This window comes from Carcharhinus amblyrhynchos, chromosome 34 (genome assembly GCF_965287045.1).
Source record: "Carcharhinus amblyrhynchos chromosome 34, sCarAmb.v2.hapA, whole genome shotgun sequence".
NCBI classification, from domain to species: domain Eukaryota; kingdom Metazoa; phylum Chordata; class Chondrichthyes; order Carcharhiniformes; family Carcharhinidae; genus Carcharhinus; species Carcharhinus amblyrhynchos.
The window spans coordinates 8251428-8269580 of NC_137357.1; the positions used below are offsets into that span (position 1 = coordinate 8251428).

At 45.6% G+C, this 18153-nt stretch overlaps 1 protein-coding gene across 3 annotated transcripts in view; it reads right to left on the reverse strand.

The window, feature by feature from the left end:
* The window catches only part of LOC145361388 (tetraspanin-15), a 154158-nt gene that overhangs the window by 24445 nt on the left and 111560 nt on the right, over positions 1 to 18153 (reverse strand). For all 3 annotated transcript variants that reach the window (XR_013889827.1, XM_080217085.1, XM_080217086.1), the window contains exons 6-7: positions 10713 to 10760; positions 1402 to 1518 (exon numbers count right to left, since the gene is read on the reverse strand). Coding sequence is in view for 2 of the 3 variants with exons in the window: in XM_080217085.1 (XP_080073211.1) it covers positions 1402 to 1518; positions 10713 to 10760 (165 nt within the window). In the remaining variant the exon portion in view is untranslated. The remainder of the gene's footprint in view (positions 1 to 1401; positions 1519 to 10712; positions 10761 to 18153) is intronic.

Genomic DNA, 18153 nt, shown 5'->3' on the forward strand with positions numbered 1-18153 from the left:
AGCATGAGACTCTTGGGGCAACAGTGGCACAGTGGTTAGCACAGGGGACTGATGTGGATATTCCAGGTGTGACAGATATACACTCATACTTGCAGCCTGAAAGAGGTTGCTCATTTCCTTCCGGGATTGGGCAGCAGTCACCAGTCCACTGGCACTGACTGCTGCAGCCACTACATTCCAGGCCGCACTTGCTTCCCTGCTTCTGGGTCACCTACCCACTGGTGGTGGTGGGGAGGGGTTGGGGGGGGGGTGGTATACAGCGTGACAGCCCTCTCCTCTACTGTGTCCAGAAGCCTTTCGAGATCTGGCTCCAGTGCTCTCTGCACTGCCATCCTCCTGGCTTGACTGCCTGTGAGTGCAGAGGGAGTGTTTAAATGCTACTGTTAACAGTGTACAGTTGTGAGCCAGTTCGGGCAAGTCACACGCCTGGAGACTCCAAACCGATGCGTTTCACGTGGGGATCATACTGGTTTTAAACATGGAAACAAAGAAGATAGGAGCTGGAGGAGGCCATTCGGCCTTTGAGCCTGCTCCGCCATTCATCACATCATGGCTGATCGTCCGACTCAATAGCCTAATCCTGCTTTCTCCCCATAACCTTTGATCCCATTCACCCCAAGTGCTATATCCAGCCGCCTTCTGAATGCATTCAATGTTTTGGCATCAACTACTTCCTGTGGGAATGAATTCCACAGGCTCACCGGGTGAAGAAATGTCTCCTCATCTCCGTCCTAAACGGTCTACCCCGAATCCTCAGACTGTGACCCCTGGTTCTGGCCTCCCCGCACCATCAGGAACATCCTCCCTGCATCTACCCTGTCGAGTCCTATTAAAAATTTACAAATCTCTATGAGATCCCCCCACCCGAAAACAATCCTAACCTAGTCAATCTCTCCTCATACATCAGCCCTGCCATCCCCAGAATCAGCCTGGTAAACCTGCGCTGCACTACCTCGACAGCAAGAACGTCCTTCCTCAGAGAAGGAGACCAAAACTGCACACAATACTCTCGGTGTGGCCTCACCAAGGATCCTGTATAATTACAACAGCACATCCCTGCTCTTGTACTCAAAACCTCTCGCAATGAAGGGCAACATGCCAATTTCTTGTATGAAATGATATTTTTTGGGGAAAATTCATCTCTGGCAGAAGATGTTAAGCGGCCTGTCCCTGTTGCCTATTCATAAACGATCGCTGCTGACTTTGACGAATGCAGAAACCTGAACAAAATGAAACAACCCCATTGTTCATAAATGTCAATGACTCAGAGTTTTGTGTAAAGTCACTGGCATTGTCACATATCCAAGGGGGCTATTTAGCAACCTGTTCGTCACTCTTTTCTTCTCGAGCCTCAGTACAGAAAGAGGATTAACAGCGTGGCAACATGAATCAAGAGATTACCTGCGGCAGGAGCAACGCAGCAAGAATTCCCACCGTGATGCCAATGTTATCCTGGAACCACAGATTGACGGCGTCGACACAGCCTCGAACGTGGATGATCGTATCGACCTCGAAGCGCTGTGTATAAAACCAGAAGAAAAACAGATCAGCATTGTGTTTAATGATTCCTCCCTAAACCATTTCTGACTGAATCTGGACTTGGCACAGCTAAATTCAGCCCTGCACATCTGGATGAGGATTTTCCGATCTGGCTGGTTGAAAAGCCTTGTTGTTGCTTGCCTACTGAAGTTACAGTTGGCCTGTGGATGGGGCCATGTTGGAAAGGACACTAAACATGAGCAAGGTCTGAATTTTACCGCCTCGCCCTGATTCTGGGTGGGTGAGGCCCTGCAGAACTCTGTTGGTCTCGGGTGTGATCTTACAAGCCTTGGGGGAGTGAGGCGGTAAAATTCCAGCATGTATCTTTGTTTTCAGAGCCTCAGAAAACCTGGGCTGCCAGCAGTGGGGCAAGGAGAAAGCTGACAGCAAAATCCATTGTCCATTTGACTTATTCTTAGCCCTGCTGCGCTCTGTCATATTCAGCTGATTCACCTCTTCTGAAAGGAAGAAGTCATTCTAACTCTTCCTGAAGGGAGGGAAATACAGTGAATGAGAACAAAATCTAGACAATTTTTTTTTGCTGCTATTCAATAGGAGCAAAAAGCAGTAACTGTGTAATAATGTGACACGCACAGACACACAGACACACACACACGCTCATATACGCACACACACGTACACAGACACACAAAACACACATGCACACACACACACGTGAGCAAACGTCTGGAAAGAGACCAATGGGTCACCAATGGTGCTCTGAATTTGTGAATTTTCGAACAGGGTCACATTTCCAAGAACAGGAGGGATTGCCAACTGCTCAAAGCAGATAAGGTGATGTTCAAAGTTGACCATTCCGGTTTCTGATTGAATACTTATTTTGTTTGCTTCATGTAGAGACCAGCAAGAGTGCTGTCAGTGGCCTGAAACTGAAACCTGTCCTCTTGTTATCATTATTTCACATGTTGCAGCTCAACACAAAACTCAGGTCACCTCTCACCTCAATTACTGCCAGCAGCAGACTGTACTATCTGGAAAGTTCTTCCTATTACATTTAGTTACTGATATAGCCTGTGTTATGTTGAAATTCTGTTTCAGATCAGTTGCTTCTTCCCCAAGGAACAATTTCATCTGTGCTGTGACATCATTTACTGACATGGAGACGACGTGCTTCTTGTTCCTGTCATCTCAATTTCCTCTCCAATCACTTCATACCCAGAACTTTGCCCCAGTCTGCATGACTCACTCATTCACTGCTTCCTGGGACCTGAAACTCTTCCCCTCAGGTGTGGTTCAGAGGGGAGTACGTTACCTTCTGAGCCAGGAGACCTCAGAAGGATAAGGGGAGAATCTTGCAGAAACGTGAAGGGAATAGATAAGATAGAAGCACGGAGGTTGTTTCCACTGGCGGGTGAAACTAAAACTAGGGGGCAAAGCCTCAAAATAAGGGGGAACAGATTTAGGACTGAGCTGAGGAGGAACTTCTTCACTCAAAAGGGTTGTGAATCTGTGGAATTCCCTCCCCAGTGAAGCAGTTGAGGCTACCTCATTGAATGTTTTTAAGGCAAGGATAGATAAATTTTTGAACAATAAAGGAATTAAGGGTTCTGGTGAGCGGGCGGGTAAGTTGAGCTAATCCACAAAAAGCTCAGCCATGATCTTATTGAATGGCGGAGCAGGCTCAAGGGGCCAGATGGCTGACTCCTGCTCCTTGTTCTTACGTTCTTCAGAAAGAACTCCATGGGAATTTTTTTAGAATTGCACTTGAGAGGACAGATTACATTCACTGGAAGACCAGCACCTCCTACAGTGCTACACTCACATTCAGTACTACACTCACAGAATCATGGAATCCCTAAAGCATAGAAAGAGGCTATTTGGCACATTGAACCTGCACTGAAACAATCTCACCCAGGCCCTATCATAAGACCATAAGGTATGATAAGAACAGAATTAGGCCATTCAGCCCATCGAGTCTGGTCCATCATTCAATAATGGCTGATATGATTCTCATCCCAATTTCCCTGCCATCTCCCCATAAGCCTTGGTCCCCTTACTGATCAAGAACCTATCTATCTCTATCTTAAAGACACTCAATGAGCTGGCCTCTGCAGCCCTCTGTGACAATGAGTTCCACAGATTCACCAAACCCTCCTCCTCATTGCAGTTTTAAAGGAGCGTCCCTTCACTCTGAAGTTGTATTCTGAGTTCCAGTCTCTCCCACTAGTGGAAACAGCTTCTCCATGTCCACTGTATCCAGGCCTCTCAGTATTCTGTAAGTTTCAATTAGAATCCCATCCCCCCATCCTTCTAAACTCCATTGAGTATAGGCCCAGATTCCTCAACCGCTCCTTATGTGGCAAGCCCTTCATTCCTGGGATCATTCTTGTGAACCTCCTCTGGACCCTCTCCAAGGCCAGCACATCCTTCCTTAGGTATGGAGCCCAAAACTGCTCACAACATTCCAAATACGGTCTGACCAGAACCTCATCCAGTCTCAGCAGTACAGGCGTTTGATAAGGTTCACCATGGAAGGCTTCTGCAGAAAATGCAGATGTATGGGATTGAGGGTGATTTAGTTAATTGGATCAGGAATTGGCTAGCAGATAGGAGACAGAGGGTGGTGGTTGATGGTAAGTATTCGTCATGGAGTTTGGTTACAAGTGGTGTGCCTCAGGGATCTGTTTTGGGGCCACTGCTGTTTGTAATTTTTATAAATCATCTGGATGAGGGTATAGTTGGGTGCATCAGTAAATTTGCTGATGACACCAAAGTCGGAGGTGTGGTAGATAGTGAAGAGGGGTGTCATAGTTTACAGAGGGACTTGGACAAGTTGCAGAGCTGGGCCGAGAGGTGGCGGATGGAGTTTAATGCGGAAAAGTGTGAGGTAATTCACTTTGGCAGGAATAACAGATGTGTGGAGTATAGGGCTAACGGTAGGACTCTGAATAGCGTTGATGAACAGAGGAATCTAGGTATATGTGTACATAGATCCCTGAAAGTTGGGAATCAAGTAGATAAGGTTGTTAGGAAGGCATATGGTGTCTTGGCATTTATTGGTAGGGGGACTGAATTTAGGAGCCGCAACGTCATGTTGCAACTGTACAAAACTCTGGTGCGGCCGCACTTGGAGTATTGTGTGCAGTTCTGGTCCCCACATTATAGGAAGGATGTGGAGGCATTGGAGAGGGTGCAGAGGAGGTTTACCAGGATGTTGCCTGGTATGGAGGGAAGGTCCTATGAGGAGAGACTGAGGGATTTGAGGTTGTTTTCGTTAGAAAGAAGGCGGCTAAGAGGGGACCTTATTGAAACATACAAGATGATTAGAGGTTTAGATAGGGTGGACAGTGATAGCCTTTTTCCTCGGATGGAGAAAGCTAGCACGAGGGGGCATAGCTTTAAATTAAGGGGTGGTAGTTATAGGACGGATGTCAGAGGTAGGTTCTTTACCCAGAGGGTGGTGAGGGATTGGAATGCCCTGCCTGCTGCAGTTGTAAATGTGCCTAGTTTGGGGGCGTTTAAGAGATCCGTGGATAGGTTTATGGATGGAAAGGGATTGGTTTAGGTTAGAGGGTCATTGCTTTTTTAATTGGTCGGCGCAACATCGTGGGCCGAAGGGCCTGTTCTGCGCTGTAATGTTCTATGTTCTATCCCTGCTCTTGTATTCTAGCCCTCTAGAAATGTCCTGTTAACCCTGCAACCCCATGTATTTACCCTGCTAATCTCCCTGACAATAAGGAGGAATCTATCATGGCCAATCCACTTAACTTGCACATTTTTGGACTGTGGGAGGAAGCCAGAGGACACCCACTCAGACACAGGGAGAATGTGCAAACTTCACACAGTCACCCAAGGGTGGAATTGAACTCGGGTCCCTGGCACTGTGAGGCAGCAGCACTAACCACTTTGCCACCGTGCTGCCCTTACACTGTTGTGATATGATATGCATGCACTTCTCAGGGTATATAAAACTGCAGTCAATCATTATATACATTGACAGGGGATGTGATGTGGTAGTGCCACAACTTGAAGTCAGTCTGCAAGCAGCAGGGTAGAGATTAAGACATATTATGCTTAACCTCTGGGTGAAGACTATCTATATACATCTTTAAATAAAGAATCCACATTATTGTTTCACTAATCCATGTGCATGTTTACGTTGAAGAGAAGAAGGCAACATTAACAGGTTCTGCTGTGGGACCTGAACTCTCAAACTTCTGATTTAGGGACAAATTTACTATCACTAATCTGACACTTGAGGATTCACCCACTCCCACTCACCTATTGATTCTCATAATTACCAGGCAAGGCCCAAATATTGTCAAGCTGGATCAAGGTAGATCAACAGGAAGTAGGTCAGTTTACAGCAATAGGTCAGGTAGTACTGCTGTGTTTTTGCATTTAACAGAAATTAATTGGGTGTGCTAATGTGATGTGTGTGACTACACCCTAGATAACCGTGCAGGGAGGGGGCAGGCAGGTGGGTGGGCTGGAGCTCGGCAGGAATCCTGCAACCCAAAACTGAATCGTACCAGGATTTTATAAAGCTTCCCTCTATAATGACTTCAATCAGGCCAATGAGGTTGGCTATTGGAGTATGAACTCCTTGATTAAGGTAAGAGAGTGTAAGGGCAGCACGGTGGTTAGCACTGCTGCCTCACAGTGCCAGGGACCTGGGTTCAATTTCGTCCTTGGGTGACTGTGTGGAGTCTGCACATTCTCCCTGTGTCTGCGTGGGTTTCCACTGGCCGCTCCAGTTTCCTCCCACACTCCAAAAAATGTGCAGGTTAGATGGATTGGCTGTGATAAATTGCTCCTTATTGTCAACGAGACTAGCAGGGTAAATACATGGGGTTACGGGGATAGGTCCTGGGTGAAATTGTGATCGGTGCAGGAGTCTTTTCCTTGTATTTAACGGGACTGTCAGTTCCTCTGGCACTCACGAAGGTAGATCGCTGACTGCTCGCACTCTGTACTGCTGTTAGAATTGTAAATAAAGGGATATTGGTGAAGACTTATTACGCCCCCTCAGTGCTATTCACTTTGTCAAAATTGAGTCTGAGCAATGCAAACAGTTCGACAGGTGACAATTCTGAAGATCTTTGATATATATTTATTTTATTTTTGCAACAGCTGGAGCTCTCACGGCACAGGGAACAAACTAAATCAGAGAAACACTTGATACAAACTCAAAAAATAACATTCCATTATGATGCACCTACAGCTTGCCCCAAGAATATCAATGAATATCAGGTGGCAGACTTCAACTCTCAAGTGCACTTTGACAAGGCTTTTTATGTAATTATATCAGTTTTACATCAGACACAATAAACCCTCAAACTGGTGTACACTGTATCCTTTTCCACGAGAGCACTTTGTATGCTACTGGTCTCCATTCGGTTTTGTATTAGGGTGTTGCTGGTAACTCACTGAAACCGATCAAGTGTTTAAGAATCAGCTCTTGGTATAATGAATGAGTGAGGAACAATAACAAGGGCTGCTGTGAGGAAATCATAGAATCCCTATAGCGCAGAAGGAGGCCATTCGGTCCATCGGATCTACACTGCTTCCTTAAAAGAGCATCCCACCCAGGGCCTCCCCTCCACCCTATCCCCGTGAACTTGCACAATTACCATGGCCAATCCCCCTAACCTACACATCTTTAGACACTAACGGGCTATTTAGCATGGCCAATCCCCCTAACCTGCACATTTTTAGACACGAAGAAACAATTTAGCATGGCCAATCCCCCAAACCTGTACATCTTTGGACACCAAGGGACAATTTAGCATGGCCAATCCCCCAAACCTGTACATCTTTGGACACCAAGGGACAATTTAGCATGCTTAATCCACCTAACCTACACATCTTTAGACATTAAAGGGCAATTTATCATGACTAATCCACCTATCCTACACATCTTTGGACACGAATGGGCAATTTACCATGGCCGATCCACCTAACCCGCACATCTTTAGACACTAAGAGACAATTTAGCACGGCCAATCCACATAACCAGCATATCTTTTGGAGTATGGGAGGAAACTAGAGCTCTCAGAGGAAATCCACAGAGCGAATACGCAAACTCCACACAGTTACCTTAGGCCAGAATTGAATCCAGCGTTCTGGAGCCACGAGGCAGCAGTGTGAACCATCGTGCTGCCTCAAATGCATAATGGAGAGTTGTTTAAGTTGTACTTGTGGGTATTAGGAATAAGTTTTAAACTTGGGTCTGGCTTCAGTTTACAGTAGAGAGCAGGTCTGGGGCTGTTTGTATAGTTGCATTTCCCATGAGGCATTAAGACTCTAGAGGTTTTGTCAGGAAGCTAAAAAAACAAAGTTGAGAAAAACTGTGCTATTGCCTAGCAACAGGGGTCCAAAGAGAGGAAGCCACAGAGACTGAACAGCATCTTATAGTTCAGATGGTGATCGTGCTCTGAGGTGAAGGGAACAGTTTAGATCTCTCTAAGTGGACACACCAGCAGGTTGCTGAGAAAACTTTTGATGAGTTGCTCTAGAGTTCAAGTAACAACAAATATCAAGTGAACTTTTAAAGATTATTTATCAGTCACAAGTAGGCTTACATTAACACTGCAACGAAGTTACTGTGAAAATCCCTGAGTCACCACACTCCAGTGCCCGTTCAGGCACACAGAGGCAGAATTTAGCAACGCACCTAACCAGCATGTCTTTCGGATTGTGGGAGGAAACCGGAGCCCCCGGGGGAAACCCATGCAGACACAGGGAGAATGTGCAGACTCCATACAGAGAGTGACCCAAGCTGGGAATTGAACCTGCGTCCCTGCCGCTGTGGGGCAGCAGTGCTAACCACTGTGGGTGTATGACGCAACAAGAATCATCCACAACTCTCAGAGATCCATACAAATTGGGAGCATGCCCAAAACAGGCACGATGTCAATTTAAAAGGTTTTAGCTTTCATTGGAAAGCGATTAGCAAGCTGCATGCCCAATTTTACCAGCCTGCCTGCCTTTATCACCTCTCTGGTGAGGTGGTAAGTGCAGTGCTGGGAATAAGGCCATTCAGCCCACTGTGCCTGTCTCATTATTCACATTTCATGCTGCTCTTTGTTTACAGCCTTTCAGTTTAGTTTTTCCCTTTTCAAACCTGTATCCAATTATTTTTTGAAAGTTACTGTTGAATCTTCTTCCACGACCAATTCAGACAATGTTTTCCAGATCATAAAACCTACTGTGTGGAAAAAAACTCCTTGTCCCCTGCCTTAGTATGGCACAGTGGTTAGCACTGCCGCCTTACAGCGCTGGGGACCTGGGTTCGATTCCTGGCTTGGGTCACTGTGCAAACTCCGCACAGACATTCTCCCCGTGTCTGTGTGGGTTTCCTCCAGGTGCTCTGGTTTCCTCCCACACTCTAAAGATATGTGGGTTTGGGGGATTGGCCATGCTAACTTGCCCCTTAGTATCTGGGAGTAGCAAGGGTAAATGCATTGGCTGAGGGGGATAGGGTCTGAGTGGGGTTGTGGTTGGTGCAGATGGGCTAAGTGGCTTCCTTCTGCACTGTAGAATTCGATGATCCTTTCCCAATGACCATCGTTACCTCTGACTATTGAGATCTGTCTGCCCTGAGAAATAATTTCTCTTGAATTACTCTGTCAAAACCATTCATAATTTTGGAAACCTCTGATTTCCCTTCACCTATTCTGCCCCGGGGGGAGGGGGGGGCGGGTCATCCCCAGTTTCTCCGTGTAACTGAAGTACCTAATCCTGGATATCACTCCAGCAAGTCTTCATTTCACACTCCTCAGGAACCTGACATTCTTCCAACTGCATGCTGCTCAGAATTGGCCACAATATTCTAGATTAGGTTTAACCAGTTTTATAGATGACCAATATTCTTGTTTCTCCTATAACTGATGATATTACACAGGGAATATTGGCAGGGTGGCATAGCCTCACATCACTGCTGCCTCACAGCGCCAGAGAGCCAGGTTCAATTCCCAACTTGGGTCACTATCTGCATGGAGTCTCCACCCATCTGCGTGTTTCCTCTGGGTACTCTGGTTTCCTCCCACAGTCCGAAAGGTGAGCTGGTTCGGTGGTACAGCTGTGCTAAATTCTCCCTCAGTGTACCCGAACAGGCACCAGAGTGTGGCGACTAGGGGATTTTCACAGTAGCTTCACTGTTGTGTTAATGTAAGCCAACTTGTGACAATAACAAATAACTTTAAAACCTTGTCAACACTTTTCCAGTACAGCCAGATTAAGAGACAGGAGCTTACAACATAATGACTCACACAATGTCAAGTGGTTCAGCTCCTCAGGCCCCCAGGGGAAGGCAGTCGAATTTGAAGAGCAGTGAATTGCTTCCCCAGCGCTGGTATTTAAGCTGTACAGTTCGAGAGTCAGTCACGTTCAATCATTAGGCTGCCTTTAACCAGGAGGACAACTGTAATTCAGCTTGTTGCATCAGTCATCAGGGAAGATCATAGAGCCACTACAGTGCAGAAGGAGGCCATTCAGCCCATCAAATCTACACCGACCACAATCCCACTGATGCGCTATCCCTGTAACCATACACATTTACCCTGTTAATCCCTCTAACATCCCGGAATACTAACGGGCAATTTAACATGGTCAAACTACCTAACCTGAACACCTTTGGACATTAAGGGGCAATTTATCATGGCCAGAGCACCTAGCCCGCACGTCTTTGGATTGTGAGAGGAAACCGGAGTTCCTGTGAAAATCCCCACAGTCCGGCGCTTGTTTGGGTACACGGGGGGAGAATTTATAATGGTCAATGCACCCTTACCAGCATGTCTTTCGGACTGTGGAAGGAAACTGGAGCACCCAGGGGAAACACGCAGACACAGAGAGAATGTGCAAATACCACACAGACAGTGACCCAAACCAGGAATCGAACCTGGGTCCGTGGCGCTGTGAGGCAGCAGTGCTAACCACTGTGCCTGCCCATTACAGCTGGTCTCACCCAACTATTTGCTATCCAGCATTCCCGTATAGACAGAATTGGTACTTGGCTCTGCTGCTTCTGCAGTTGAACAGTTCACTGACACTCAGTATCAAGAGAGAGAAGAATCTGGTCTGTGTTACACCCAGACAGGAATAAATGACGGCAAGCCAAATTACTGAGCATAGGAGTCAACAGAATTAAAACATGGATACCTGGGTGTAGAAAAGGCAAATTGATGTTTTGGGTGTAGCTCATTACTCACCTCTTTGGATAGCGTCTGGTATCCACATTGAGTGTTGATGACATCTCCCTAAAAGGAAAGAAAACAAATATTATCCACTGTCAGACATCAAACAATTATCTCCCTGTGACGAGATGGGTAAATGGGAAAGGACTTTATTCTTAATCCATCAGGATACAATAACAAAGTATAATTTATAAAGCACCTTTAATATAATGAAACATTCCCAACAAGCTTCACAAGAACACTCAAAATCAAAGTATGACACTGATTACATAAGGAAATATGAGAACAGATGACCCCATCACACAAACCAGTCTCCCATCCATTGACTCTGCCTACACTTCCCCCTGCCTCAGAAAAGCAGTCAGTATAATTAAGGACCCAATGCACCCCAGACATTCTCTCTTCCACCTTCTTCCATCGAGAAAGAGATTAAAAAAAGTCTGAGGTCATGTACTAACCAACTCGAGAACAGCTTCTTCCCTGCTGCCACCAGACTTTTGAATGGACCAACCATATATTAAGTTGATCTTTCTCTACAGCCTAGCTATGAGTGTCACACTATATTCTTCATCCTCTCCTTCCCTTCCCCACCATGTACTCTATGAATGGTATACTTTGTCTATATAATGTGCAAAAAAATTGTTTTACTGTATCCCAATACATGTGACAATAATAAATCAATTCAAATCTAAAATGCCAACTTACCTCTTGGGAGCTCGTTGGCTACTTATCTTGCCTGGGTGGAACTCAGAATTTTCTCAAAATACTTATAAATTATTTCATCGATTCAGTCTTCAGCCTTATTCCCTTCCACCTTCTTTCATTGGGGCAGATACAAGAGCCTGAGGTCATGTACCAGCCAATTCAAGGACAGCTTCTTCCCTGCTGCTGTCAGACTTTTGAATGGATCTGCCTTGTACTGAGTTGATCTTTCTCTTTCCTCTAGCTGTGACTGTAACACTATATTCTGCACCCTCTCCTTTCCTTCTCCCCAGTGTACTCTGCGTACGGTGTGTTCTGTTTGTGTAGCACGCAAGAAACAACAGTTTTTACTGTGTCCCAAGACATGTGACAATAATAAATCACAGCAAATCAAAACCAAATGTTTAGTCAAAGAGGTGGGTTTTAATGAGTGCCTTAATGAGGAAACCAAGAGACAGAAAGAGAGAGACAGATCTTAGGGAGGGGATTCTAGAGCTTGGGGTCAGGCAGCTGAAGGCAGAACCACCAATGGTGGAGCAATGAAATCGGGCTTGGCTGAAGAGGCCATCATCAGAGGGGCAAATAGAAAATCTCAGAGGATTGCGAGGTTGGAGGAGATGAGGTGTGTGTGTGTGTGTGTGTGTGTGTGTGTGTGTGTGTGTGTGTGTGTGTGTGTGGGGGCGGGGGGGGGAGAGAGAGCGTGGAGGATGGGGGTGGGGGCCTGGCAAGGATTTCCAAACAAGGATGAGCGTTTTCAAATGGCAGGATCCAGTGTAGGTCAGCAGGCACGGGAATGATATGTGTGAACAATGCTTGGTATGGGTTAGGACACAGGCAGCGAAGTTTTGGATTAAAGCTCAGGGTGATAGACAGTGAAATTAGGGAAACCAGCCCAGGTATGTGATAACAGACCTTCCAATTTGATGTCAGTTGTTCAGTAGCAGTCACTGATATAAAGGGGCCACTGTTGGCATTGGGTGCTGGTGGAGAATTGTATGTGGGGTCGGATCAGAGAAATAAAAGAAGTTCACGAAGAAGCAGAACTCGTGTCTCCCTTACTGAGCTGCAACCGAGAGGCTCAAACACGTCTGTGCATTAGAAGATTTGAATTCATTGGCCCAAAAGCATGGCTGAGGGTGTCAGCAACTGAAAACTTATCAGTAAAGTCATAAGGTCTGGTCATTCAACACTGGCTGTGAACTTAATCCAAACAACCTCATATTGGAATAAAGCATACCCCTCAGCTGTCAAACAGGACTAGTATTAGTTTCGATTCAATGGGCTGCCCATGTTCTAGCCCTGAGCAGTAAGGTTTAGAGAAGTCTCATAAAATACACTGATCCATTATTGCATTGTAGGCCAACTCTTCATGCCCTCTTTGGCCATACCTAATGATGGCAGGTCTATCATATGAAGAGAGACTAAGTCGGTTAGGATCATATTCACTGGAGTTTAGAAGAGTGAGAGGGGATCTCATAGAAACTTATAAAATTCTAACAGGATTGGACAGGGTAGATTCAGAAAGAATGTTCCCGATGGTGGGCGAGTCCAGAAACAAGGGTTAAAGTTTGAGGATAAGGGAATAAGCCTTTTTGGACTGGGGTGAGGAGAACTTTCTTCACATAGAGGTAGTGAATGTGTGGAATTCACTACCACAAAATCAAAATGTTGTGATTTCAAGAAGAAATTAGATATAGCTCTTGGGGCTAAAGGGATCAAGGGATATGGGGGAGAAGGGGGGAAATCAGGATATTGAATTTGATGATCAGCCATGATCAAAACAAATGGTGTAGCAGCTTGAAGGGTTGAATGGCCTACTCCAGTGTCTAGTTTCTATGTACCTGTCTCTTCTGTTAAATCCTGCTGACTGGAGGCAGCAGGTGCAGGAGGCAAGGGTTGCCACTATTACTCTCTATCTGTGATCGGCATATCATAGGTGCCCGCTCACCAATCCCTACTGTTAATTAACCACCTGTGATCCTGCTGTGCAGTGCCTGGCAAGGCCAGACTAAATGGGGATATGGTCTGGGTGGGATTGTAGTTTGTACAGACTCCATGGGCCGAATGGCCTCCTTCTGCACTGGAGGGATTCTATGATTCTATGAAATCTGAAGCTGCAACAAAAAAAGGCAGCCGATTTTTAATTTTAATGTCAGCTGAAGTGGATGACACAGTGGCACTGTGGTTAGCACTGTTGCCTCACAGTGCCAGGGACCTAGGTTCGATTCCTGGCTTGGGTCACTATCTGGGCGGAGTCTGCATGTTCTCCCTGCGTCTGCATGCGTTTCCTCTGGGTGCTCTGGTTTCCTTCCACAGTCTGAAAAACGTGCCGGTTAGGTGCTAAATTCTCCCTCAGTGTAACCCGAACGGGTGCCAGAGTGTGGCGACTAGGGATTTTCACAGTAACTTCATTGCAGTGTTAATGTAAGCCTACTTGTGACGTTGATAAATAAATAAACTTAAAACCTAATGGTGGCCACAAAATGACAATCAGTTGTCATAAAGCCATGGATAATGTCCCTTTTTAGGGAAGGAAATCTTCTCTGAAGATCTTCCCACAGTCCGAAAGATGTGCTGGTTAGGTGTTTTGGCTATATTTAAATTCTCCCTCAGTGTCCCCAAAGAGGTGCCTGAGTGTGGCGAATAAGGAACTTTCACAGTAATTCCATTGCAGTGTTAATGTAAGCCTTGTGACACTAACACATAAACTTTAAACTGAACTCAGGGCTCCCTGCCACCCTTGTTCCGTTCATTCTCCCATCATCCTTTTGGGCTTCGTCCGTGGGGAACTCTTTAGTTAAATGGTCCAATGGCAGCAACAAATTGCAGTAAAAGATTCTTCAGACTATCAGCCCAGTAAAAGGTTTCCAAGGAGACGACAAAACACAATGGAATAACCTTCTAGGTTACAATGATTTCATGCTTGAGTCCTTTATTGAAAGGCTGGAGAAATTGTTTATCCTTCATCCCCCTCACTGTGACACAATGGATGTGTTTCTGGTTTATTCAGTTATCTGAAAATATCAACCCTTCAATGCTCCAGTTTTCCTGGCATGGGATTCCAAAAGAATTTAGCTTATCGCTCCATCCAGCTATTTTCTTTCACTTTCAGACCCAATCACAGTGGTACAGTGGTTAGCACTGCTACCTCACAGCACCAGGGACAAGGGTTTGATTCCTGGCTTTGGGTCACTGTCTGTGGGGAGTTTGCGCGTTCTCCCCGTATCTGTGTGGGTTTCCTCCGGTTACCTTCCACAGTCCGAAAGATGTGCTGGCTAAGTGCATTGGCCACGATAAATTCTCCCTCACTGTACCCAAACAGGTGCCAGAATGTGGCAACTAGGGGATTTTCACGATAACTACATTGCAGTGTTAATGTGAACCTACTTGTTACACTAATAAATAAACTTCAAATCCAACCTGAGGTTTACATCTTCCCTTTTCCCATCAAAGCAACTCCTTCACTTCCTTTTAACTCATATCAAGAACCACACCAATTTCCTGCTGTCGGATTATATAGTCTCTGCTGTGGCGCTGTTTTGAACTGATTAAACCCCTCTCCACAGTTTTAATCCTTCCATTATTATTGACTGTGTCTTCAGCTGAAAATTCTGAAATTCCCCCTGTAAGCTTTGCCTCGTCTCCCTCTTTCGGATGTAGCTTATCAGGGAACCAGACCTCAGCGAGGCTAGATGGATATTGACCTGGAATCAAAGCCCAGCGAAGAGCTATCCTTTGGGAGTTAAAAAAATCCACTGATTACTGCAGAATTTGGTTAATTTGCAGTAGTCAATAGGATCATCAGTAAATTCTCACTGTTACGGAGTAGATCATTAGTTTGATGTTCAGAAAAACTGGTTTCACTGGTCGTTTCCGACACAGATCATTGATGCTGCTTTAATCAAGCCTGTTCCTAATGCCTCGCCCTTTGGCTAATTTCTGTCTAGTGACACATCCGCAAAGTGCCTTCAGCCTTTCATCGAGTGTGACAAGAAAGGAAGGCCATGTAGCCCATTTACTCTGTATCTCCCCTCTCAAAGAGCAGTTGAGTTCATAGAATTATAGAATCACTACAGTGCAGAAGGAGGCCATTCAGCCCATCGAGTCTGCATCAACCACAATTCTACCCAAGCCCTATTCCCGTAACCCCTCGCATCTACCCTACTAATCCCATGAGACTAATTGATCATGTCCAATCAACTTAACCGGCACATCTTTGGACTGTGGGAGGAAACCGGAGCACCCGGAGGAAACCCATGCGGGCATGGGGAGAACGTGCAGACTGCACACAGACAGTGACCCAAGCCAAGAATCGAACCTGGGTCCCTGGCGCTGGGAGGCAGCAGTGCTAACCACTATGCTGGCCATATCCCTAATTCTTTCTCCCTTCAAATTTTTACTCAATTCCTTTTTGAAGCTACAATGGAATCTGTGTTCATCCCCTTTCAGGCAGCACAGTCCAAATGTGAAAATGGGTTTTTTTGGCTAACCATCTTAAACCTGTGCCCTCTGCTTCTCAACTATTGGAAATTGTTAATTTTTATTTAATCTTTCTAAACATTTCATGATTTTAAATACCTCTATCAAATCTCCATTTAACCTTCTCTGCTGGAGAACGATTCCAGCTTCTTGTATCCACCATAAACCATTATTAAATTCCTTTTAAGAAAAGAAAGGTCGGCTCCATTATTAAATGTCATTTCTTGCAATACAAAAGCTCAAATCATTCGTACCATAAGACATAGGAACAGAATTAGGACACTCGGCCCAAACAATCTGCTCCGCCATTCAATCATGGCTGATATTTTTCTCATCCCTATTCTCCTGCCTTTTCCCCATAACCCCTGATCCCCTTATTAATCAAGAACCTATCTATCTCTGTCTCAATGACCCGGCCTCCACAGCCTTCTGCGGCAAAGAGTTCCACAGATTCACCACTCTCTGGCTTCTTCCTCATCTCTGTTTTAAAGGATCATCCCTTTAGTCTGAGATTGCGCCCTCTGGTTCTAGTTTTTCCTATGAGTGGAAACATCCTGTCCATGTCCACTCTATCCAGGCCTCACAGTATCCTGTAAGTTTCAATAAGATCCCCCCTCATCCTTCTAAACTCCAACAAGCATTCATAATCATCCATAAGGTCACAGATTCAAGCAGCAGCCACAACGTTTTAGCATAAGCTCAATGTTGAAAACACAGTGTCTTTTGCAGGAGGTGCTGCATTGTTAGAGGTACCATCCTAAAGTTGAGATATTAAACCAAGGCCCTGGCTGCCTTCTCTGCTGAACTGGAAAGGCCAGTCTTCAAAAATGAATAGGAGAGTCTATTCAAATACAACTAAAAGAAATAATGACCTGATCATGATCGCATTGCTTTGCGTGGGAGCTTGCTGCGTGCAAATTGGCTGTTACATTCCCTACATTAGTGACTGCACTTTAGATGCACTTCACCGAATGTAAAGTGTTTGGGTTGGAAGAAGGCGGCTTGTTCTTTTTCTAAACGGCAACAACATTTCCAAAGTTGCTCAGGAGGGAAATGAATGACTTTCAAGGAGCTGTTTGTGCCCCATCTGTAACAAAATGTTGTGCATCTCAAGAACAGATTATGTAACTTGGACAGGATGAACTCTCTCTTAATGTTTGGACATGAACTCCATGAACCGGCCTGGACCACTGCTCCTGTACTCTTCACCTTCTGTCTGAGCATCCCCCTCCTGATCTGAAAGGCTAATAGGTCCCTTCAGCTTGTGCTTCGTCACAAGGTTGTGTATAATGGGAGATTGGAACGTTGTAATATTTACAAATACAAATGTCGACTGAGATGGGATGGGATGGCAGTGGGGCGGGGGGAGGAGGAGGAGGAGGAGGAGGAGGCAGGGATGATGGCAGGAGGGTGAGGGGCGGTGGGGGATGGGAGGGGTTGGAAGCGCAGATTCAGAAACAGGACAGTAACAAGGTTTTTCCTTTCTTAGTCCAGCATTACAAGTAAGTTTAAAGTTTATTTATAGTGTTACAAGTAGGCTTACATTAATACTGCAAAGAGGTTACTGTGAAAATTCCCTAGTCACCACGCTCCGGCGCCTGTTTGGGTACACAGAGGGAGAATTTAGCACCTAACCAGCATGACTTTCGGACTGAGAGGGGCAACTGGAATACCCGTAGGAAACCCACACAGACATGGGGAGAACGTGCAGAATCTGCAAAGACAGTGACACTAGCCGGGAATTGAAACCGGGTCTCTAGCATTGTGAGGCGGTAGCGCTGACCACTATGCCACCATGCTGCCCTCACCCACCTTAGCTGAGATTACAACTAGAAATTGGGAAGAAAGGCCTCGCAGCTCCTAATTTGTATAGTTCAGTGCTACCTTCATTAACTGAAAAGAGTGCTGAGTTTGAGATGACCAACTCCTACTCTCTCCACTCTTTGCTGGGTTTAAAGGCTGGGAAACAGATGCTCACTGGGAACAAAGTTACAATCACAGAGCTGTGGCACAATTTTGTTGCCAGATTAATCCTTTCTGCTTGGGTTTCACGAAGAGTTGGAGGACATGATCCATTGAAATGGAAACAACTTGCCTTCCACGAGTAAAACTGTGTGTGTGCTGCAAATCATAAAACAAAAAACAGAAAAAACACAGGAAAACACAGGTCAACCAGCACTGGGAAGAGAAGGAAGGTTTCCACTTAAGTGTCATGCTCTGTTTTAGGCTTTGAAGTTTCACCATGGGGTTCATTTCAACCAAGGCCCTTTGGCTG